The sequence below is a fragment of the Patiria miniata genome, unplaced genomic scaffold (assembly GCF_015706575.1).
Source record: "Patiria miniata isolate m_02_andy unplaced genomic scaffold, ASM1570657v1 HiC_scaffold_16, whole genome shotgun sequence".
NCBI lineage: Eukaryota > Metazoa > Echinodermata > Asteroidea > Valvatida > Asterinidae > Patiria > Patiria miniata.
This window is the reverse complement of record NW_024037054.1, coordinates 3,525,771-3,550,787: the sequence shown is the minus strand read 5'-3', so window position 1 is coordinate 3,550,787 and position 25,017 is coordinate 3,525,771. Positions and strand designations below refer to the sequence as shown.

Sequence of the window (25,017 nt, the reverse complement as noted above, 5' to 3'; positions counted from 1 at the left end):
AGTAGGAAAATAAGGAGATATTGTTTGTTTTGGTCAAAATATGTTTAGAGAGCACTTTCAGCCCGTGTATGATCATTTTCTGACAACAGAGGGCGCTGTTGCAATGTTGTGATGTCACTCCAGGTATAACCCATACGCTGTTTAAGATTTTAACTAAAAAAAATAACTTAAAAATGTTTTACCTCAGTGAATTATGCTTGAAGTAAGCTTACTTACTGCTTGGCAGGTATCAAATCAATAAAGAAAACCAAGGACCGTCTAAAACACCCTTACAAATTGTAGTACAAATGGATTAAGGTAAACTGGTCATACCTTTCAAAGATCCACTCAATTTCTACTGCAATGCCGGGCCTCTTTGGCAAAAAAAAACACCCCAACTTGACAACAGTTAGTTTATAATACCATGGTATTGTAGCAAAATTTGATTTTATTATTGTCCCAATTGCACCTTTAAACTATAGAGAGCGCTTTGGCCACAGTAATCCATAGTCATGCATTCACCTTTTCTCCAGTCAGATTTATGTCACAAAACCATTGAGAGCTTACTTTTTTTCAAATCAATCTACTTTAAACCACAATAGATAGTATTGGGGCTGCAGTCAAACCACAGATGGAGCTCTCATTGTAGTCTTTATTGTTTACCCTCACATTGCTAGGGATAAGTTCCTTGCCCCATATTACCTCTAGCTACTGTACTGAGTCTTTATGCAGATATCTCCAAATAACAAGACACACTGCATTAGTATTCCTAATCTTGACATTCTTATGCATATTTTGACCCAGCACTAAAGCCCCGGCAGGGCGTGGACTTGCGACTGGGGCGTGGCGGTGTGCATTGTGGTTCCTTATTTTCCAAGTTGCTGTACATGAATGGCTGCTTTGGAGGTGGAAGCCTAGTTTAGTTTGGCCTTGTTTATATGCAAGTCGGACACTATGTTCTTCTAATTTGCACCACCGCCACCGTTACTTCACACGAAAGGGTTCAGTGGTCTACATAGTCTTGTGAGTATGTTCCAATTTTACACCCCTTGCACCCAATAGTTTTTTCATTGCCTGGTAGACTACAGTGTTCCATCATAGTGGTCCTCAGTCTGAATTCCTAGCTCTGTCAGTAACTAGTCATTTAAATTATATTATTCGTATTTACTCTCCCCTGGTTAATTATTTTGCAAGCGAAGGAGCGCTAATTAAATTTTCATTATTTCTATTTTCTGATATTGCATACTTGTGCCTTTGTCTGGTATGTTGTGATCAACATCCATGTATTTTTGATTAATTAGTTAATCCCCCCAACTGACGGTTGGCCATTTTGGGTCGCCGTTACAGTATTTTTTTGGCTTATTAAAAAAAAAGTTCACTGATCAGTATATCATTTATTATGATGGAACCCAATCCATATACTCAGGATAAACAGATATTTCACAGACAATAATCTAGTAACCAGTATGATGAGTTTGGAAAAGACAAGTTTTTTTCTACCACTTCTGGTCTGAAGCCCAGTTTTTGGTCTCGATGCATTTGTCTGCTTGACATGTGCAGTTAGACTTTCGTGTTGTACATACATGTACGAGTATGAGTGTACAGGCATTACATTCACTGTGTGGACTTCCGAACAAAAGATGTCCACATAAACCAGGTAGAGGAGACACTGTGCGGACTTGGGCAAGTCCACACAGTGTTTCCCCATTTCTGGAAAACAGGTTTAGAGGCATTTTTGGGTTAGGTTTATCTGTAGCAGAATGAAGAGAAACACTAAAGGGAATCATAGAATAAAAATTGGGTTGAAAGAGTTTTCACAGTTTGAGAAAAATGAGTTTTTTCACTGGTTTTTCTTAACTACACGAAAGCAATGGAAAGTCCACACTTGGTATGTAACGTAAACTTGCGTGCCTTGGCGCAAGTATGCATGCGAGTACTAGGAGTATGAGTTTTCCATAAGTACGAACATAAGTAACTAGCACTCTGCAACGAGAACATGTATGAGTACAAGCACAGATTATTTCTTTCTTGCCAGGTTGTAACGAGTCACTGATTTTTGTGACTCGAGTCGAGTCATTTTAAAGAAGTGACTGGAGTCGAGTCGAGTCATTAGGTCAAGAAGGATGAGTCAAGTCGAGTCAGTGTGTAGTCGAGCGAGTCGAGTCAAGTCAAGTATTTAGCTCGAGTTAATTCGAGTCACAAATATTTGAACACTATACGATAAATAAACACAAGAGAGAAAGTCATTTTTTTTTACTTTTTTAATTTTACATTCCGGCTACATATGGTAGCACCACATTTGACTCTTAATGAAAATAAAAACGGGGTGCAAGGTGATCGCCATTCAACTAATGTATATATATTATTCACGATCATTTTAACGTGACGCGAACAAAAACCGGCAACGGCGTTAAGTCATTGCAAATATTTTTTTTGCATTTATTTTTGGGACTCGAGTCTTATAAGCCTTCGTCAAGTCGAGTCGAGTCATTCTGATGAGGGACTCGAGTCGAGTCAAGGCATTTGCTCGCAGTGACTCGAGTCGAGTCAGTTGCCTTTAGAGACTCAAGTCGAGTCGAGTCACCATGACTCGAGTCGGACTTGAGTCGAGTCATTGACTCGAGTCGGACTTGAGTCGAGTCATTGACTCGAGTCATTACAACTCTGCTTTCTTGCGAGTAAGAGTAAGTGCCAAACAATATACTCGAGTAACTCGACTGAGTACAAATCGCATACTGCCGCTTTAATAGTGCTCGAATAAATCTGTCAAAATAAAGCAGTCATAGGGCACACAGGACATTTTATGCAGAAAGGTCAATGTTTTTAATACGAACAAAATCTCAGCCTTTATCACATTTATAATATGTTCTTAATATTTGGTTGCATATAAAACTGTCTACTTTTCCTCATTAACCCTTACCCTACTAGACCCTCCAACGCATGCCAATATGTGCCTCAAGAAAATCTCCTATGTTTTTTGCATGGCCCTCCAATATCTGCCATGTCATTTCAAGGGTAACTGGACAGGCACTCCAATACATGCCACAGAGAACAATGAGAGTCCTCTGATAACAATCAAGTGCCCCCAGCTGGTCAGTATCAGGCACCCTCCAGGGCCTCCAACTCCTGCCAATTGGAGCCTTCACTGTTAAATCTAACTATCTGCCAAAATACTGCAGCTGGAGGGCATTGGCATAACCAACTGACATGCAGTAAACTACCCTCAGAGAGTAAGGGTTAACAAAATTATGACTCTGAATACAAAAAATTAGTAAAGGCACATTTATTTATGAGCTATCACATTTTTCAACTCAGTTTACAAATTGTGATGGCATGTAAATTCAACAGGATAATACATTTAAAAAAAAAAATATTTCCATATACCTAAATTGCAACTATTGCTCACTTTTTATAATACACAACTGTTTTACAGCACATGGAAATTAAAGTTTTCTTAAAATGTTCACAAAGATAATCAAAAGACAAATACGTTTAGAAGTGGAGTCAGTAAAACAAAATAGTTATTATTTTTAGAAATTTCCCAACCAAGGTCAGTATTTTGGGCAGACTTGACATTTTGAATGCAAACAGCCAGGTTCCTGTTCTCAATAACTTATACCACCAAGTACGAGTCCAGTAGCAAGTCCAGTAACAAGTCCATCACATGTCCGTCACATGTGAATCACATATTAATCACATGTCCATCACATGTCCATCACATGTCCATCACATGTACAATGTCAGAAGTAACATTATCACAGTTCATTTGAACATGTCCATCACATGTGAATCACATGCCCATCACATGTACAATGTCAGAAGTAACATTATCAGCTTGTGACTTGTGAGGATTGAAAACAACTCCTGTTTGTGTTTTAAATTTTAAAAAGACCATTTTAATGGCGCATATGTCACAGTTCTGTTAATATTCAATTAAGGCAAAACATGTTAATAGATGTATACATAATTATTTCATATGGGCATCCCTTCTTGTTTCTATGGTTCTCATTTTTTCGCCTCTGAAGTGAGATCGGTCGGTCGGCTAAAACTTTAACCGCAAAATAAAAAATACTGAGTTGCACGCATACAGATGGCTAAATTCAATGATGCCAAGTGCGTACTGTCTCTAGTTTTGTGTTTATTGCAGTGAGTTTATCATGAGCTGATATCACTGAATAATATAATAAAACCATATTTGGCAAGTGTTTAGTGTCTCTCTTTTTGTTTATCGCAATGAGTTTAGGAGTTTATGCAGTTGGCTTACATTATATCTTTACCATGGAGCACGCAGCGTTAATGGTAGGGGGTCTAACCAATGTTCCCCGAAATCCTTAAGGTTAGGGTTAGTGTTAGGGAATATCGGTACTGGGGAACATAGGTATTGGGGAACATAGGTATGCACCCAATGGCAGCCATGACATAACATTAAAGATATAGTCCATCATTTGTAATTTGTGCATTTTGTTCGTTTGAAGCAACAAAAGTGTTCAAAATCTAATGAAGGATACTGAACAACAAACCTGATGAAGTTTCAGCTCAGCTTCAGCTGTATATTCCGAGAAAAACAGCATTCTAGGATCTCAATTTTAAATCAAAAGTTGCTGAATCATGTTTTGAATTGTTTTGAATTGCAGCTATACGCGATGTCGCGCACTGATCCGACGAATTATAGCAACCGCGCGCGCCTGTGCATCGTGCCAATGCTTGCGTGCGCTGCGCCGAATAACAAAACGAACTACTAATTTAAATTTTCCTACGGTGCATCTTAAGACGCACCGTTGGAAAGGCCTTCTTTCATTGATTACTTCAAAATGATAGCTTGCCAGAAAGATTAATTTCACAGGGAGTTTAGTCCACTTACTATCTTTCAACCAAGTATGTTTTTCAACAATAATACACCAGTTACTTTTTCGGATGGCTGCAAATGATGGACTATAGCTTTAAAGTTAAACTAAAGACCCCCGATAATAGTGATATGATATAAGAGGCAACAACACCCTGTAAGAGTTTGCTTTGCGCAAACTCTTACATTATTTTCCCTAGCTTTTCAAATAACACAAAGACTGATTGCATGAATGTTGTCTTTTGTCTTAACTTTATTATTTTGTTAGTAAGGCGTTCCAGAGTCCCGCCAGGGTAATTAAAAAGTCTGGAGCCTAAAATAGGGTCGATCGGTAATGAGAACCAAAGAATACAAAAAGGATGCACTAATGTAATACACTCCAAAATACAGAAATAGAGAATTTATAAAAATGTAGACAAAGGAAAATGTAATACAAAAACATACATATATTTCAGAAGGAAAAAAGATTGCAGAGAGAAAGCATGTATTAAAGCGTGACAAATACAAAAAGGAAAGTACTGATCGTAACTTCGAAGGAATAAAAGAAATGTGTGGTGATCTAATATCTAATAGCACATTAGATTTGGCAATTTCAGATAATACTGATTTCAGACACAAATGCTACTGGTGGGAATTGAACCTTTTTTTCTGCAAAGTAGCATTCTTTCTCCTTTATCCAATTTTCTGAATTAACATTTGTTTATTTGTTTAGGTGTTTTTGGGTGATCGGGCACAACTTATTATGGAACACCTTACTTCACTTTAAGTGAATAATAGTCTCAGGCATCCTGTGAAATCATGGCACCTGGTGTGCTGTCATTTTCAAGGAAAGTGGAACATTTTCAACAATGGTCGGCCGACCATCATTGGAACAAAATGAAATTTTTAAATACTGCCACAATTTGCCAAATTTAGTTGGTCCACATTTTGTTCGCTAGCTCAGCTGCTAAAAAAAAATATTCGCACTTGAAAGTGGGCAATGTCCCATGAAATACATGTAGCTGCCTGCCTGATCAACCAGCGTTTGAAACTCGACAAATGTGCATCTCTAGTTCTATTTAATTCTGAAGTTTAGTTATTTCAATTGTTAGTTTGTTAGTTTGTTAGTTTGCTACTTAAAGTTCAAATTAAATCTAAGAAATCCCAAATTAAATACATTTCAACACAGCAGTAAATATTTTGTTATCTGCAGCACTACATTTTAGTACCAAGTCACACAGGAATATTTTCAGAGGCATTACATACAGTTAACTCCGGCTAAGTCGGTACTCTCGGGACCCGAGAATTTGTGACGACTTACGTGAATGCCGACATCTGCTGTAAGTCGTCATTTTGCCGACTTACATGAATGGCCTTTTTGCACACATGATTAATTGCACTAATTGGCTTCGATTTACCCTGGTTTATCTCCTTAAAGCTTGAGTTGAATCCACCAAATTAATCTTCGAATTTTATCATCACGTTTGGGGTATTGATAGTGGAGACCACATGTACAAAACAGTTGAACATGTACGTGCACAGTTACAAATTAAATGCGTGCGTGGTATACCACCTTCGCTCCCCTATTTTGAAAAATAGTTTTGTCCGACTTTCTTCCGAATCATGCGGCAACTCTATAAATTCTGTCACGAAAAAAAAAGAGCAATTTATTTACTTCAACAACAACGCTGCGAGTATCTTGTATCAACTTTGCGAAGTTGAGCAATGACACGCTCCACGACGCTCACGATTAGTCAGTAAAATAGTCCATTTTCAGTTGCTACGTCATGACTTATGCCACCTAAAATAATCACGTAAGTTGTATCATAATTTGTTGTGTGAGTTACGGACTTGGCACTATCGAAACTTTCATGAGATGTGTAATTACTGAAATGTTGTGTAGTGTGAAATGTCGGGCAACATACTTGATATAATGTGGTGCAACTGGAGTTACGCCTTTGCATAAAGTTTCATGAAATCGGCTGCTGGTCACATTGGTTATTTTTTTTTTTTAGGGGGCGGGGTGGGGTGGGGTGGGCAGGATGGGGTGGGGTGGGGTGGGGTGGGGTGGAATGGGTGGAGTGGGGTGGTGTGGGGCATCTGCTAGGCACCTGCGGGCCACCAAGCGAAACAGATACCAGGCATAATCATTGACGTTAGCAAAGAGGACAGCATGTTGACGCCGTTGTTGTCTAGTACCGGCCAACCGCAGATGTACTCTGTGGTTGTGGTGGCTGTGCTGACTACACGCTTGGTTCGCAGGTCAAGAGCTGGAACAAGAGGGAGCAACACAGAATGTGGTGATCATTGGGTTTACAAGTTCGCGTCAGAGGACGTAACAACACGCACTGGCTGGCTGACTGGTTAAAAGGTCAAGCGTGTGTCGATCTTGAATTGGCCGCTGTGCACGGCCTTGCGTTCTTCAATTTACACGCCCTGGACCTATCCAGAGTGTTGAACAATATGAGGTAAGAAATACCGTACAAATACTGTTGAAATGACTCTTGCGAATCAGTATTTGTGGCGTTTGGCCGTTTACCTGAAGTTGGCTTCCTATATCACGGGCTGTATATCAGAAGTTGGCTGCTACATCATGGCATCCAAGCAGACCAATCAAAAGCTTAGTCCACATTTCTGATCAAAATGACTTCACGATTTTAGTTACTTATATGACTCCGATTGGCTGACGTGCAGGGTCGCATAAATTTGCATGCTTAGATATAGCAGACGTTGGACCAGAGACAGACAGGGGCCAAGTTCGCGCAAGGACTATAGTTGACCAATGGTTAACTAACGTTTGCCCGAACTCTGTCTAGTCGACGGTGGTGGACTACGCTAGTCGACTATTTGGAACCAGCCTATACTGGGGTTGGTTGTTTCGCTGGCAACCAATAGCTGCGCGCATTCATAACGCTAGCAGAGAGCCAGGATCCAGAAGTTTTGCGATGACATTTTGACCAGCGTTTGACTAGAGACGTTCGCACGTTGCTATCAGTGCACAGGCGTAAGGTACGTCACAAATCAACCACTAGTCGACTAATGGTCCTTGCCCGAACTTGGCCAGGGCTGCAATGGACAACGTGGGCCGGGCTTTTGGCCAACTCCAGAAGTGTCAACTGCCCATTGTCCACTACAAATATAATCTTCATGTACAGTGCTGTTGTCAAGTCCATCTCAAGTCCAGTCACAAGTAACAGGGGATGAATTCATTTGAATCGGTCGTGACTTGACTTGGGACTGGGGGACTTGTGATCCATACAAACCTGAGTACTGGAAGAGCGCCCCCAAGAGGGAATCAATCAGCGAACCCACTAGCCCAGCGAGGGCGGCAAACACCATGACCGGCCACTGCGGGGTGGCCGTCTTAAAGGCCGGACTGGAGAAGGAGATGAGCAGGCCGATGTAGAACCCACAGCCGACCATGAATCCACCCACGGCACTGGATAGTAGGCCAACAAAGGAGACTGCTCCATTGGTTCCTGGAACAGGTCATCGTGAATAAATGAATAAATTAGTAATACATCATCTCCTATTGAGCAAATGGAATGTGACTGGTATTCCAGGAATAAAGACACTTTGAATAGAAAAACAGTTATAATATAGACTTGTTGTATAAGCTAGTAATAATAATAATAATAAGAATAATTTGGGAAGCTAATCATCCTTACTCGCAGCTGGTATGCTAAATTGCGAAGGACGCGGCTACAACATGGTCGGGCCGCTGGCACGTAAAGGCACCTATGGCTGCCGGCCACATCGACCCATATATGACCACGGAGCACAGCCTGAGATCGAAAGTGTTTGATTTTTCCGGAGGGAGGAAAACCGGAGGGCCCGGAGAAAAACCCTCGTGGCATAGGAGAGAACCAACGCACGACTCTACTCACATGCGATCCGCGGCCAGGATTCGAACCGTGGTCACCTTGGTGAGAAGCGAGCGCTTCGTGCACAAGCCACCCATGCCACCAGTATTCCATTGGTAAGAGGTTCACATTCAATTCAGATGAGCTTTGACAAAAGGCTCCTTTGTTATATTTCATCCACTGTTACTTGTGAATGAACTTGTGATTTACTTGTGATAACTTTGTACCGTAAGTAACCGCAAATATATTTTTGTACAGCGTTAAGACTCGAGTGTCATTAGCCTTTGACTCGAGTCTTCTGATGAGGGACTCGGGTCGAGTTGAGTCATTGGCTCGAGTCATTACAACTCTGGTCACTACAAACAAGACCTGACCGGTACGCACCCACTGGAACCTTGGACAATGTGGTGATGAGCCGCGGCGTCTTAGACCCCATGACGGTCCCAATCTCCGAAGCCCAGGTGTCACCGCAGCAGCAGGCGTAGGCGCTCATGAGTGCCAGGGCCGTCCAGGTGGTGTCGTACCGGCTGCGGAAGTCCAGAGGCAGGTCCCGAAAACCGCTGTCCACCACGTAGATGATGGCGAGAGAGGTGGGGATGCCACCGTTACTGATGACCTGTAGCCAGTCACGCTGGCCTCCTGTAGTAAACACAAATTGCACAAAAGGTAATAACAACTGGACTTATAGAGCGCCAAATTGCCAAAGGATACAAGGCGCTGAACAAAGAATGAAACAGGGAAAGAAGACAAGAAAGAGGACAGCCAGATACGTTTTGGGGGAAAGGTTGGTCTTGAGAGCCTAATTGAAGGACAAAACACTGCCAGAATTTCTGACGGGGATGGTAAGGCTATTCCGTAACCGGGGGGCGGGAATGGAGAATGCCCTGTCACCAGCCTGTTTACGTGACTTGGGGATGACAAGGGACTCTCCAGCGGAAGAACGAAGGGAGTAAGGACGGGTCTGAATTGTGAGAAGAGAAGAGAGATAATTTGGTGCAGAGTGTTTCAGTGATTTGTAAGTGTGAACCAATGTGCGGTACTTGGGATCACTTGCTGTTTGCTTGCATTGTTTTCATTTGAAGCAACAAAATTGTATTTTTCAGAAATGGATGGATTTGGGGGTTAGCATTTTATAGCAAATATTGTTACACTGACCTGTTCTGCGTTCACAGATGCTGGGAAAAACAAGAAAAAATGCTGTTCTTGCTCAAAATCTTAAGGGTAATATATAACATCTGGGTCATTCCATGCCAACTCAACAAATGTTGCACACCATCACCTCTTGGATTTTTTTCTTTTTTGGTGTACTGAAAGATACTTAGGAGAAATGCAAATTCTGAAAATTTGGGGTCTCTACGACTTTTTGTTCTTGCGCAACAGCATTTTGAAATTTGAGGTGGGCGGGGCCAAAAGTGCGTCGCGTCACGAAGTTCAATGTTTAAAGGGCCATATATTTAAAACTATACCCCCCAGACATTTCAAACTTGGTAATTTGGGCTATTTTTTGCTGTAGATTTCAAATATTTTCACAGAAAGAAAGTAGCTTGTTTCATTTTTAAGTTAAAGGGGGCCCAAAATGGCCCAAAACTCATCTGGACCAATGTTCGGGGGGGTGTAAGTCAAAAATTGAAAATATTTTTTTCACCAATTTTTTTGCCTGTAATAGCCCCCAAGTGAAACTACTCTCATGTAAAATCTTACACTTATATTAACTTCATTGAATGAGATATAGCCCTTGCAAAAAGCAAATTTCTTACTTTTACGATAACTTGACCCCCCCCAAAACCAACGTCAGACATTCCGCCCCAAATTTTGCTTCACATATGTTTGAGGTTGGTCCTTAGTGAAGTCCTCTGAAAAGTTTCATGTTGGTGTCTAAATGTCTTCAGTGGATAGCTGGGCTTTATAATGAGTCTATATCTTACGATGCTGGTTCCGTAACATACAACTAAGTACACGTACATTGTACCAAGAATAACAGCAGTCGGTACATAAAGAATAAGTTGGGTATGAAACTTAGCTTACATTTGTACATGTAGACTTTTGATCAGTTGATATAATTGTTTACAGTTTCACAGGTGAAATTATGCATTCCTTGTGATGTAGTTTTGATGAAGTTGAATGAGTTGCATGATGGTTGGCTCACTAAGTTTGTATTGCCTTCCACCGCTATGTAGAAGTTCTGGTGTTGGTACGCAACACAACACATCAACAAATGGAATGTTACATTTATCATCTCTTTGTGGCCAATAGAGAGTATTTGTTGATTCCGTCCTGTACATGAAGCGGACATACACATCCTCATGAAGTTGTGATACATCTTCTACAATAGCAATGTACCAAACATCATCATAGACCACACAAACATATTTTCCTGGGTTGAGGTCAGCTGCTACAATTGGTGCATGATGAGTTTCCTGCATGAACTAGGTTCCCCTTATCCATAATGAAAACTAAGATCAATCAGGTTAAAACCATAGACCCTTTACTCAAACTGAATCACTTCTCTTTGGTTCAGGTTAGTGCTATACTATGCTGTGCAAGTGAGAACTGGTTAATGTATACATGTACATGACATGCATGCTGTGTGATGAGCACATGGAAAGAATAAGACTCTCAAGTCATTTAACCTAATTTGCCTATAATGCACACATAGGTCTACAAGCAACTGTTTATTGAGCAGGAAATGGGTAGTCTTGACCCAAGTCTATCAACAGTTTATCAACAGGGATTTTGTTGTGCTGGTTCCGTAAAATACAAGTACATGTACTTGTATGTTACGGAACCTGCAGCATCGTAAGATATAGACTCTTTATAAAGCCCAGCTATCCACTGAAGACATTTAGACACCAACATGAAACTTTTCAGAGGACTTCACTAAGGACCAACCTCAAACATATGTGAAGCAAAATTTGGTGCGGAATGTCTGACGTTAGTTTTTGGGGGGGTCAAGTTATCGTAAAAATAAGAAATTTGCTTTTTGCAAGGGCTATATCTCATTCAATGAAGTTAATATAAGTGTAAGATTTTACATGAAAGTAGTTTCAATTGGGGGCTATTACAGGCAAAAAAATTGGTGAAAAAAATATTTTCAATTTTTGACTTACACCCCCCCAAACATTGGTCCAGATGGGTTTTGGGCCATTTTGGGGCCCCTCTAACTTAAAAATGAAACAAGCTACTTTCTTTCTGTTTAAATATTTGAAATCTACAGCAAAAAATAGCCCAGATTACCAAGTTTGAAATGTCTGGGGGGTATAGTTTTAAATATATGGCCCTTTAAACATTGAATTTCGTGACGCGACGCACTTTTGGCCCCGCCCACCTCAAATTTCAAAATGCTGTTGCGCAAGAACAAAAAGTCGTAGAGACCCCAAATTTTCAGAATTTGCATTTCTCCTAAGTATCTTTCAGTACACCAAAAAAGAAAAAAATCCAAGAGGTGATGGTGTGCAACATTTGTTGAGTTGGCATGGAATGACCCATCTGCTTTTGCTATAATTTTCAGAAAATGGTGGATTTGGGGGTTAGTATTTATACTAACCCTTACAAACGCAGCGCTGCGACATGTCACAACCCTACAATGCGATGCAGCCGCAAAACGTCCTTTGATTTATTTCACAAAACATGTCGCAAGTGAAATGCGTCATAGGTGTATTTTTTAGCACAACACGTTGACTGTTATATGTATTTATGCAAGAAACAGCAGAACGTCGTCAAACATTCAGCAAAGAGTCCTCGAAGCTCCTCTCAAAAAGTTTTTAAAACGTAAAACAAAATGGAGGACGTATGAAGCAGTTTTAAAGGAAAACAAGCTCGCGATGGATTTATAGCTAAATTTCAGCTGCAATATTCCAGACTAATTCATGTTTACTTCGATGCATTTTCCATTAACAGCTTCACACATTGTCTCAGTATTATAGTCTCGTTTATGTAATTTTTTATGGCATAAAACTGGCTAAGAAAAGGACGCTTTTTATTTTGTGATGACCACCAGACACGTTGTTACTTGTGACGTTTTAAGCCGTTGTCAAGTAGCTTACGACGCGCTCAATGCATCGTACATTTTGTGAAATTAATTATACGACAAATTGCAAGTTGCGACGTCGTGAAACCTAGTGCTGGGCTTTCAACGTTTTTCTCCCTAAAATGTAAGACAGCATATGGGTTTTATTTGATCTAAACTTTTAAAATATGTGTATGGGAAGCCAACAATTCAAAACAAATGAGACAAAAATTGAAACAATTCAATGTTTTACGTTTGAATGTGAACGATAACAGTGGGTGCCATACAGGGGCGTAAAAAAAAAAAAAGTGGACCCATCCGGAATTGCCCAACAAGTAACCTCTGCATACCTTCTTTATAATCAGCCTCAATTTTCTTCTTCATTTCGGCTTTGAATCTGGTGGCTTTGGAGGCAGTGTAGAAGAATGCAAGGAGAGCCATGAAGAAGGAATAACTAGCCAACAGCATGGTGAAACCGACCAAATAACCTGCAAAGGAGAAGACAGAAGACAGTTATTCTCTTAACCCTAAAAGGGCTTGGGGAGGGAAGGTAGGATCATTTTTCCCCATGTTTTTTTCCTGACATTTACTCCACGATTTATTTTTTGCAGAATCTTTTGAAAAATGTTCACAGGCCTACATGTGTGTGTTGTGGATGTTTTAAAGGTATAGTCCATCATTTGTAATTTGTGCATTTTGTTCGTTTAAAGCAACAAAAGTGCTCCAAATCTAAAGAAGGATGCTAAACAAATAACCCTGATGAAGCTTCAGCTCAGCTTCAGCTCAGCTTCAGCTCAGCTTCAGCTCAGCTTCAGCTCAGCTTCAGCTCAGCTTCAGCTCAGCTTCAGCTGTATATTTCGAGAAAACCTGCATTCCAGGATCTCGTTTTCAAATCAAAAGCTGCTGAATCATGTTTTGAATTGGGCCTGGATTCAGCGTCCGAGACACATTCTCACTGAGCCGAATGCAGCTGCGCGATGTCGCGCACCAATCCGACGAATTATAGCAACTGCGCGAGCGTGTGCGTCGTGTCAACGCTTGTGCGCGCTTCGCAAACGAACTACTAACGGAAATTTCCAACGGTGCTTCTTATAAGACGCACCGTTGGAAAGGCCTTCTTTCGTTAATTTCTTCAAAATGACAGCTTGCCAGAAAGAATAATTTCACAGGGAGTTTAGTCCCCTTACCATCTTTCAACCAAGTATGTTTTTCAAAAATAATCATGCCAGTTACTTTTTGGATAGCTGCAAATGATGGACTCTGGCTTTAACTACTATTCCATGAAGAAAAGATGTGACAGTCCTGAAAAATGTACAAGAATGTGTACAAGAATTTGCGCTCATACCAGTACAGACGGAAAATCGTAGCCTTTTAACCCTCCTAGGCAAACAAACATTCTGTGCCAAGTTGTCCTTTCAATCAAATCAATCACGTGACTGTTTTTGACAGTTAAGAGCTCCCAGCCTACATAAAGCAGGATTAGCTGGCTGTGACTGTTTATAACGTAACTTGATACAGTTATGTTTTGACTGCAGTTTATTGATGAGCCAGCAGTGCCTACCAGTTGCATGCATTTGTCTAATGACTGAATTTGACTAGTCAGAGTGCTTGCTGAAAATATGATCTGACTGTTGATGACTAGCAAAAGGCATGACAGGAAAAGAGGATGGATTTTTTGACTGTCTGTGACTGTTCAGACAGCAGGAGGGTTAATGAACATTATTTACAAAATTTCTTGTTGGACTGAGCTACAACTTATAAATACACGTTTTTTCAACAAGAATTGGCATACCAAACTTGATCACAATTGAACTTGTCTGAAATCAGCTGTTTAGGTTTGTAAAATAAAGACTGAACAATTTACAAATGTATTGCAGCTTATTTACACACAGCTAAAAAAACCTGCTCATCAAATTTTATATTGTAAAGCATTAAAATAGCTGGAAACCAGTAACAAAAAAAGTCACAAGTATAAAAGTCTAAGTAACCAATGCAAACACTCGGCAAAATCAACATAATTGTCATGTAAATGTTTAGGCAACACTTCACAAAGGCTGCCAATTGCCCTTACATGTGGTTGCACTTGACATACTGAAACATACATGTATATTTACACAATGTATATTTACAAGGTAGATAGTTGCTGGTCACTGAACCAGTTGGACATTGTATTTACAACAATATCTTGTGTTGTGATCAAATAAGCTGGTTTTAATACAGATATCGTTTATTTTTGTGTGAATCAAGCTGGAGGGCAGACTGAGTAAATACGAGGTCTCATTTTTAGAATCGGGAAAACCTTGCAAACATATTTTAATTATTTTTTTAGATGATGCATCTTGAGTTTCTTTACCTAAGATTGCCCCTCCTGATGTTACACTCTTCTTTCTTAGACCGCTGATAGCGAGGAAAAGTGGCAATGTGACAGTCAGAAGCCATCGTCCTGGGGAAATTGGGTAGATTGGGGCTGAAAAAGGAAAAACAATGAGAATAAATCTTTGCGTCGGTGCAACAATGTCGTAATTCCATTCTGCAACAAAGTCACATCTCACGCAAATACGCTCCATGCAACAAGGTTGTACATGTATCTCTACGACCACTGACTCTGTGTGTACATCCGGGTTATTTTAAGTGAGATACAACCCCTTGACATTCTGAAACTGGTATTTAACATACCGCCCATTTTAGGAGATACGACCTTGTTACACGGACACAACAAAATTGTTGATAGTCTGAGGCATCAATAAGGTGTATTTCTATGTACAAATGTATTGTTCAAGTATTTTGAGTGGAGTGATTTTGAGAGAAAAAAAAATACCGGCGCCACTCCACCTGCGTGGATTATTGCCTTGACTCGAGTGAGGGGTAGTTTTGGAAGCGGAATCCAAAAGTTTCTGCATATTTCTACATCGTAGTTTCCACTTTTGAGGTTCTTTTTTGAGAGGAGTGGCCTCCTTAAAGTTAGGCCTATGTGAAAAATTGGTCCACAGTTGACTTTCTTTTTCAATGAAAGAGTTGTATTTTGTCAAAATCTTGGCAAATTTTTGAGTTTTTTTTTCCATGATCGATATCAAGTTACATGTATGTTGAAAATCAAAATGGCAAGTGAAATCATATGAAAATTGCCCCTCAAAAATACCTTGCAGACATTGAAAAATCGAAATGCGCGATCGTGCTGCCACTGCACTGAAACAAGTGCATTTCTATTGGCTTGCTATAGGTTGACCGGTCGACCGTGTACATAGTGCACCCTCAATGAGAACAGGTCTGGGTTTCTGTGATATGCAGAGTAGACCACTGATCTCTATATAAAGACTGGATATCGGATGCCCATACACCCGTCACACAGTAGAATTTGCATATTGACAAATTCGCCTCCGGTCTCTCAAAGAAAAAGATGGCCGCGTATATGAATGATCTACATGGATACAGCACGCACTGTATCAAGAGTTGATGCGCATTTTGGTCACGTACACGTATTATGATGTTCTAAAAAGGACAAATTTCTGTAGTGATTATTATTTTCAAACGCCGCAAAATGTGAATTGCGGCATGCAAAAAGTGGACCACGATGGTTGACATAGTTGAACAAGTGTGAACCGTGGTCAGTGGTGGTGGTCAAAATGTAAATCAGGAGAACCATGATGTTAAGTGAATCATGCTGCCTGTAAAGACGGCAACTTGTCCTTTACAGATCACCAGCCGGTCTCTCCAATATGGCTTCAAATGGCGTTCTGCGGCTTTCCGTACGCTATCCATGTCTTTATATAGAGATCAGGGTTATCCTTACCTTTAGAACCCCGTTCCTATTTAAGGTTAAAAGACTTACCAAACAACTGACTAAATGACACTCAAATTGACATCCTGATATTTCTTGACACAACTGAACAGTTAGTAATCAGGTAGTAATGACACCTTCTTTATTATCAACAGGTTTAATTTTGTGGAAAGAGGGCAAGGCTTTGATTTATGAGGGACATTGATTAAGGGGTAAAAGAGGGCAATGACAACCAGAAAATAGACTAAAAAACCAAGATGGCAAATGTGAAAGCTAGATGTAATGAAAGCTCGATGCTAATTGGCTGATAAAAAAATATGTATTTTATTAATTTTTTTAGCAGCCAATCAGCATCGGGATTTCATTGTGTCTGGCTTTCACTCGTGTTGTGAGAACTACAAAATGCACGTCTCACGTCTGACTGCCAAAAAAAAAAAAAAAGGGCAGGAAAATCAAATTTTCTTTGAAAGTGATTTTAATTTAAATTGGAACAAACATGAGTTTATCGGAGGGAAAAAGACTGCTTTAGCCTGCAGCCAAAAGTCACTTTGGTATTTATAATGGACAGTCATCTGCAAAGGTCAGTTTTGAACAGAACTCATAAAAAATAGAGGTGTCCTAAAGATATACTCCTAGAACTATGAGGCTTCTTTTGAAGCCCGCAAAATTGCCTGCAGCACAAAACACTAATAAAGTACAAAAACGTCCATCAAAATGGAGACATTTCACACAGAACCGCTGCACAGTTTGCCCCTATACTCCGTACTTTATCTCTTGATATACTCACATATCATGCGCAGAACTAACATAGGTGGATTCTGTCGGTTTTTAGGCCAAAATGATGAAAAATATGCCCTTTCCGCACTGAGCCAACCTGACACTTGAAACGTTGCACGCATATGATCGAGCGATGATTTTCGGTTCGCTCGGAGCGCGCCGCGGGGGGTATGGTACATGCACTTGTACGCATGCACATATAGTCGTGTTCCCTAACGTGGCGCACTTTGAAGCTTACCCAACTTTCCTCGTGTAGTGTTGCAAAACCTCTTTGTTGATAAATCTAAAATTCATGCAGTGAAATGCTGGTACTTTTACCTTTTTAATGCTTGCTATTTAACCTCTGTTAACAATTTCGGTTTCATAAAATTTAATCCGAAATGCAAAAACGGTCGCGTCTGGAAATTGGGCACAAATTGGCGGAGTGTTCCCTAACGTGGCGCACTTGAATAAATCTCAGAAAATTCCAAATTAACATTTAAGAATTTCTGTAAACTTGATAAATTCTGATAAATCATTATTATCTTTACTTACAAACCCAGTTTGTCAGAAAATTATTTTCTTATTTTTCGGGGCATTTTCAAAGGGTTCACTTTGCACTTTATTAAAAGTGAAATTTTCCGTTCAATTCTGAAGACCCCCTCTGCCTAGGTTGTCGTTGTTGTGCTCACGTTCAAAACTGCATGATAATGGTGTCTGACCTCGACCTCATGCAAAGGTCGTGACGGCGCGCTTGCGCACAATGCACTGCCAGCCATGCGCCTGGCTAGCCAGCGCGACTCCTAGGCGTACCGCGAACTTACACAGCACTCTTCATCAGGAAACAGTTGTCAGCGCGGCGCAGGGGAATCTGAACGGAAAATTTCACTTTTCTTCCGGATCGTAAGTAAACTTAAGTACAACCATCTTAATCATCGATGTCTACTTGTACTTCAGGTGGCATATCTAGTAATATGGAGGCCGTTTTGAAGGTAAAATCTGATGTTTTTTGTTGGAAAATGTTGGTTTGGGACAGTGACAGGATGATGTTGTCCAGGTCGCGGCATTAGCTTGGACCCCACTATCGCCAGACCATGTCCAAAATGTTAAAAAAGGCGATAAGTTGGGTCCAAGTTACGGCAAAGTTACTCGGACTATGCATTACCGAGATCAGTGTAGTACTAGTACTAGGCCTAGTACTGTAGTACTAGACCCTTAAAATCACATGCTTTAACTTTTCAGGGTTATTCAATAACACAACCTGTTAACATCCCGAAGTGGACTTTGCTGAGTACCCGCGTAGATGTGAGGGCGCTCTGTGCAAGGCCACGGGGTCTCCGCGTATAAAATCCCCAACAAACGTAACATGACACATGCATGACAAACCTTCAGATCCCATGTAGGTGAATCCAAGCATTGAAATCGCCCACGTAAGTAATGATAGCGGAACTATCACACTCAGCAAAGCCCCAAAGAGCATCATATCATTTGATCCTCCCGTGTTTACAGACTGATGAGACAACAAGCGGATTAAAAAAATATGACAACTTCGATTTTCCCAACCAACGTAAACACTCGCTCGATGCGGTCTTGATCCCGCCGTAAATTTGGTCGAGGATGCATTAGCCAGTATGCATTAGCCTACAAAAAAATATACCAGACTAGCATTTCCTCGAACCACCGATAGAGGGCCTCCACCGCCAATTACAAAATTAATTTTCAACAGACTGCAGGGAGTTTACACCTTTTTCGAGGAGTGAGTGAAGTGAGAGACCATTTTTGTTCCTTGGAAAGATTCTCATATCTGGCCATCACTAAGTTTTTCTCTTCAGTGACCTTTCAGCCATTAGAAAGTGATAATATGACCTCACTGACTGACTGAGGTCAAATCTCGCATAAACTGATAAATTTACGGTGGGAAAATGGCTGTGCACACTGCATACCCTCTATTCTATGGCCACGCGCGCACTGGAGTAGTTCTAGAAAGTAGAATTAGACCTTCTTTACCGTCATAATTTTTTTTTTTTGATTTTAATTTTTACACCAGGTACACCGTAAAATGAATGAAAATGGACAGTGACGGAGAAAATGACCCTCGTGCTCACTCGACACCGAAGAGGTACGAGAATGAAAACGCATCTGGAATGGATCCCGCGGTAACACCACACAGTGATGATCTATCGGGACAACCTAAGGCAGGCGGTGGCCGACTTGGGCTGGACCAGACGGGGGAATCTACCAGGTCACTGTTATCCGTCCTGTCGCACAGCAGTGTGGAAAATGACTCTGGGAGCAGGTCCTCCTCAACAGCCTCATTTTCGTCTTCATCTTCTCATTCAACTTCCCGCAAGAGAAGGTTTGTAAACACAAATTGGATTTTGGCAATTCCACACTAATGGGCCCAAAAGTGTGACATTTGAGAAGACCTTTAAGTTTTGATGATAAAACTGCGATCTTGGTCTCTCAATTTTTGCTGAACATTGCAAGTTTCGAGCAAATATCCTCACCTGCAAATGATATAACTGGTTTTGTATTTTAGAAAATATGGTGGATATTGTTTTAAAAGGTGTTACATACGTAACAAAGGACAGACATTTTAGATAAAGTCACAAAGTAGGCATAAAGTTTAATGATCCCCTAATGTTGACTTATTTGAGAAGATGTACCCTGGAGGAATGCTTATCAGTCAAAACCTAGAAAACTCAGAGTCATTGTGAAGAATTATTTGATATTTTATAATCAGCATTGATACGTACGAACAGACTGGACATTTGTCACAAAATATCTGTCCCTGTTAGTACGTAACCCTAATCACATCATAAATTTGAAGCCTGTGTGAAAACTGTTATATTTTTGCTTGATGACAATGTAAAATGGCTTAATAATGTCACTGGAAGTGCCTATTAGAAATTGAATTTGTCCTAAGCACCCTTTTCCTAGCACCGTGTCTGTCCACGTTACATACGTATCACACAGAAAAGATGCCTGTTATTTTCTCAAATAAAACAAGGTATCATCTTTTGTCTTGTCTTGTCCTAGTCACTTTCAACTAAGCAAGGTATAGGAAAAAAACTGAAGAAAATACTAGCTCATCTTTTACCCTTGATACGCAACATCCATAAACTTATCTTATTGGCCCATTAGTGTGGAAATGCCCATTTGCAAAGACCATGATTCCTTTCTGGAAAATATTGGCTAGCCAAGGAGCACCTCCATGTATTCACACTCCAAACAGCATTGTTACTGATGGAATATTTCAACTTCCATCCATTCCGAGTTTTGAGAATTTCTTTTGATTTTCATTTTGAATGCAACAGTTACAGCAAATAATGTTTATAATGAAAACATTATGTACAAAAACTACTTTAATTAAAAAAACCCAAGAGTTAATTTGGGGTAAAGTACCACATACTAGAAAATACTATGAGTTTGTGCCCACGTATATGCTTAGGTAAGTACTGCATACTACAGTTTACTACTAGTATATAAATATTGAGTGGCTCAGCGTGGAATGGGAGGAATATTATCGCAAGGTAAATCTGGACCTTTCCATTTCACGAGGCAAGGCGAGTGAACTGGAAAAGTCCAGATTTTATCGAGCGATAATATTCCTCCCATTTCACAATTTAAAGCCACTCAATATTTGTTTATATAACTGACATATAGATCCTTGTCATTTGATATATTTGAACTTTTATTTCAATACAAAATTGGTCAAAAATGTATTTCTCTCTTCCAAACCACCCCTTCACGAAAATGTTTGAACCCAACGCTGTAGCGCTGGCTCTTTGGAACAATACGCGCAACGCTGAACGCGCACACCAGCATGCATTTACACACAAATACCGCGTCATGGAACAAGAATGATCCTAACTGTTCAATAGTATTTCCCATTCCCCATGGGCAGATAGTACTTTTTGAGCCCCGGCATGAATGGCAGTAACAACGAATTTCACGTGATGTGAGTTCCACCAATCAAATGACAAGGATCTGTATGTCGGTTATATAATAGTACATGTCTTTAAGCAAAATGCTGAGCTGTTATTTTATCACGTCGCCATTACAACCATGTTATAACTGCTTTGATTCACCACAGATCAAAATCACCCCCATCTTCGTCAATAAGCCATTCCAAGTCACCAACACAGTCCAACCAATCAAGTTCCAGAGCTAGGTCTGCCTCTGCTACCAGCCAATCAAGTGCAAGACACCAAAATGCCTCCCAGGCATCCAGCCAATCAAAGCACAGGTCCCGCACAGCATCTGCAAGGACCAGCCAATCCAGTTCGAGAACAACCCCCGTCAGAGTTAGCTCCTCCTCCTCTGCAAAGACGCTCACTGAATCACCCTCCGAGCCACAGCTCACCCCCTGGGAGAAATGGTTGGTGCGAAAAACTGAAGAGGAACGTAAGCGGGTCGGACTACAAGTCCGCCGGGAGAGGGAAGAAGCAAGGCAAAAAGCTGAAGCTGAGAGGGTGAAAAAAGAAAAGGAAACATTCATCAAGGCCAGAGTGGATGAGTGGATCGAGGAGAGAACAAAGACAGAACAGAAAAAAAGGAAAAGCAAAACCAGAAAGGAACAGCAGAAGAAAGAGGAAGAAGAGAGAAAACAAGAAGAAATACTGGAACGCGCCAAGGTAATTTTCTTTTAATTTGGTTCTGATAAAAAAAATTACAAAATGTATAGCTCTCAAGATTAATTGGTTATCTGCAGAAAAGAATGTTTCTCTAATGCATGAGTTTGAGTCGTACACAAGAAGAACCATTTATCACAGAAAACACAAACGCTAAAGCCTATGGGCTCCATGCGCCAACGAAAGAGGGCGTCCTTTTACCTAGCAACGACGTCCCATGGGCGGGACATTTCGCTGGTTGACGCGCACCGTTCCTTGTGTGTGACGCACGTACACTAGGGGATTCAGTACTATGTACACGCAGTGCTAGTGGTGGCCGTGCGTCGCGGTGGCATCGGTCGGTCACCCCCAACTGTACTTTCTTTGCCAGTGAGGGGGTACTTGTGAACGGAGTAGATAACTAGCACCACTACCACTCTGCTATTCTACCTAATGATGTCATGGAGTCACTTGAAAACGTAATGCTCTTTCGCAAAATTGCATTAACTGCCCACCAAAACTTGTTTTTTTTTCCATTCAATTTTTACTTGGGAATGAATTGATAACTTTGTGGAGTGCCGTGGCCTAGTGGTCTGGAGCATTGAAGTTGTGGTCTGCAAGTAATTCTGCAGGTTGTGGGTTCGAGTCCTGCCCAGGGATATTGTGCGTGTGCCCTTGGGCAAGGAGTTTTGTCACTCATTGCTTCTCTCCACCCAGGAGTAGATGGGTACCTGTGAGGGCAGAGTTGGTTACTGTGAGAGGTTGATTATGGCCAAGAGTGCCAAAATGGCTGCCTACCGGCCGTGTATGCTCCCCAGGGAGTTAAGAAGGTTTCAGGAGTGTTTGCTCGTTGAACAGGTGTAATAATAATTGTGATAGCGGTTTAAAAGCGCTATATAAATATGCTTTTAATTAGGGTTGCTTTTGTGGCCATAACACACAATAAATTTTGATAACTTCATGTGGGCAGATTGTTTTGTTCGATGTCACATTTTAAAGTGAATAACTTTTGTATTGCTAGAAAAATAGCAATGAAGAAGCAAATTTGAGTTGTGTTTTTTTTTTGGGGGGGGGGGGCTGAGTTTTAAAATCAGCAGGGGAAGAGCATTTTTAAAATCCATCTTTTTTGAAACTTGAATCCAGGCAAACAGGCAAAAGTGGCTGGATGACAAGAAGAAGAAAGAACAAGAACAGAAACAGAAGGAAGAAGAAGAGGAAGCCAGAGCCACCGAGGCAGAACAGGAACGCAGAGCCAAAGCCGAGGAAGCGTACAACAAATGGCGTCAGCAAGCAAGCAAGAAACCCAGCCCAATACCAAGCAGTCAAGGTGCGCTACAAAAATGCACAGTTTTGTTCAACACAAAATACATCTTGTTCTGAGTGTTCAGTTATGCTTGTCATGAAATCAGTGTTATTGTAAAGTCCATCACAAGTCCGGTTACAGGTAAATAGGGACGCAGTACCATTGAAACCCCAGTAGTTCGTCTTTGACATGTTGAGAAGCAAGTAGGTGCCTTATAAGGTATTTTTGTCATGTCTTTGCCGTGATTTTGGCAACTTTTTTTGATCTGGGTGTTTGTGAAAATACCGGTTTACAGTATACAAATACCGGTACACAAATGACCCCGAGGTGTTGGATGTTGGGACTATCTTCCTATTACGACCAAAAAAAGAAGAAAAAAAAGAAGAGTTCTAGCGCCCCAGTTACTGGGCCTACTGGTAAATCACAAGTCAGTCACAAGTCCAGTCACAAGTAAAAGTGGACGAACAACAATAAAGTGATGCATTGTCACAGTTCATCTGAATAGCTTGTGACTTGGCTTTGGACTGAACGACTTATGATGAACTTGTGATGACTTGTGATGGATTGACTTCAACACTGCAAGGTTGTACTGTGAGTTCCTTTTATGGGCTTGAAACTGAAGAAAAAAACTAAGGTTCTGTACTTAAGTCTTCTTTGTTTTAGCAGCCTGCGTATTGTCGAGATATAATACTTAATTTGATTCTCAATAACAACGCATTAGTTGCGATAATAGGTAGGAAATTTGGATTAAAAGATAAATTTGTTTTTGTCACATCTTAAAATAACATCAATAACAGCACGACATCACAGGCGGCTTGGACTGTATCAAAAGGCATTCCTTATTAAACAGTTTTTTCTTTGTTTTTTTTTCTTTCAGGTTACTACGACACTGCTGCTTACCCCATCCCCAACTTCTACAATCCTATTCCATGGACGCCTATCCATGTACCGAAACCTAAAGAGGGGCGTGGCCGAGGCAGAAGAGGCGGGCAAGCGGGAGGTTCAAAGAGAGGTCAAAGGTCAGCTAAGAAGGCCCAGGGGGTCGTTCTCCAGCCCGCCTCCCCGCCACTGCTTTTCAAGGACAGGCAGACACCGGAGAAGTGCAATAAGTGGGGAAGGCCTAGGTGATTGGATGGCTACTAACTGCTCAAACCTTGATGCTCCCTCCCCCTAATCAGGCTCCACCCCTTTTCAGACTCCAACCCGTAGTACTCTTCCCCCTTAAAGGTAGAGTAGATCATTTGTCCTTTGTGCATGTTTTTTATTTGAAGCAACAAAAGTGCTTAAAATCTGACGGCTATTGTTCTAAGGGATCATGTTACTGGGGAAGAGGGAAAAGTTAATCAGGGGTACACACTTCTATGAAAGGGTAGGAGACATCTAATAAAAAAAGGGGTGATTTATTCAGGGGAGCTACACCTATACCTAAACACTAAAAGCAATACAGTAAAAACTACAAGTTAAATTTGGCCCTGCCACACTCGCAAACGGCGATAGGTCAATTGCCCCTGAAGTCAGCATCTGGGACACATTCTCATTTGGCGGATTGCAGCTACACGCGTCACACACCGAACTGACAAATAATAGCAACCTTGCACGTGCATGCTTTGTGTCAACGGTTGCGCACACCCATTCACGGACTTGCCCAATTCCAAACCAACTATTAACGGAAATTTCCAAAAATGTGTCACTTGACACATCTTTGGAAATGAACTTCTTTTTTTGTTTTCTTTAAAATGACAGCATGCCAGAAGGAATAGTTTCACAAGGATTTTAGTGTCATTACTATCTTTAAACTAAGTATGCTTTTTAACAATAATTTGGTCAGTTACTTTGTGGACAGCTGCAAGAGATCTGCTCTACCTTTAACAGACTCTGCCCCTTTGTCACATTCCAC

General features: G+C 40.8%; 2 protein-coding genes across 5 annotated transcripts; one reads left to right on the top strand and one right to left on the bottom strand.

The window, feature by feature from the left end:
• The first annotated feature begins 987 nt into the window (after positions 1-987).
• LOC119722690 (coiled-coil domain-containing protein 34-like) lies at positions 988-24,861 on the top strand. Of its 4 annotated transcripts, none has more exons than XM_038192942.1 (5): positions 988-1,006; positions 19,252-19,560; positions 21,301-21,841; positions 22,961-23,144; positions 23,998-24,861. In XM_038192942.1, the coding sequence occupies exons 2-5, from the start codon at positions 19,268-19,270 to the stop codon at positions 24,246-24,248; spliced, it is 1,269 nt and encodes a 422-aa protein (XP_038048870.1). In that variant the 5' UTR covers positions 988-1,006; positions 19,252-19,267; the 3' UTR covers positions 24,249-24,861. The 4 variants fall into 4 exon arrangements, with proteins under 4 accessions (XP_038048870.1, XP_038048869.1, XP_038048868.1 ...); XM_038192941.1 differs by lacking the exon at positions 988-1,006 and adding an exon at positions 13,094-13,220; XM_038192940.1 differs by lacking the exon at positions 988-1,006 and adding an exon at positions 18,845-18,960.
• Positions 6,863-18,816, bottom strand: LOC119722691 (transmembrane protein 19-like). The gene is made up of 6 exons (XM_038192943.1): positions 18,591-18,816; positions 15,024-15,137; positions 13,021-13,158; positions 9,049-9,303; positions 8,065-8,280; positions 6,863-7,071 (listed from the first exon to the last, which is right to left on the bottom strand). Exons 1-6 carry the CDS (start codon positions 18,685-18,687, stop codon positions 6,905-6,907), a joined length of 987 nt encoding a protein of 328 aa, XP_038048871.1. The 5' UTR covers positions 18,688-18,816; the 3' UTR covers positions 6,863-6,904.
• Positions 24,862-25,017: the final 156 nt, after the last annotated feature.

What these genes read in the sequence shown, in the direction of transcription:
- LOC119722691 (XM_038192943.1), bottom strand. Translation starts at nt 18,687, where the DNA reads ATGATGCTCTTTGGGGCTTTGCTGAGTGTGATAGTTCCGCTATCATTA. An exon ending in CACCTACATGGGATCTGAAG is followed by an intron (nt 15,138 to 18,590) that starts GTTTGTCATGCA and finishes TTCCTTTTTCAG; the next exon opens with CCCCAATCTACCCAATTTCC. An exon ending in GGCGCTCTTCCAGTACTCAG is followed by an intron (nt 7,072 to 8,064) that starts GTTTGTATGGAT and finishes CTCTTGTTCCAG; the next exon opens with CTCTTGACCTGCGAACCAAG.
- LOC119722690 (XM_038192942.1), top strand. Translation starts at nt 19,268, where the DNA reads ATGAAAATGGACAGTGACGGAGAAAATGACCCTCGTGCTCACTCGACA. An exon ending in TCAACTTCCCGCAAGAGAAG is followed by an intron (nt 19,561 to 21,300) that starts GTTTGTAAACAC and finishes GATTCACCACAG; the next exon opens with ATCAAAATCACCCCCATCTT. An exon ending in AAATACTGGAACGCGCCAAG is followed by an intron (nt 21,842 to 22,960) that starts GTAATTTTCTTT and finishes ACTTGAATCCAG; the next exon opens with GCAAACAGGCAAAAGTGGCT.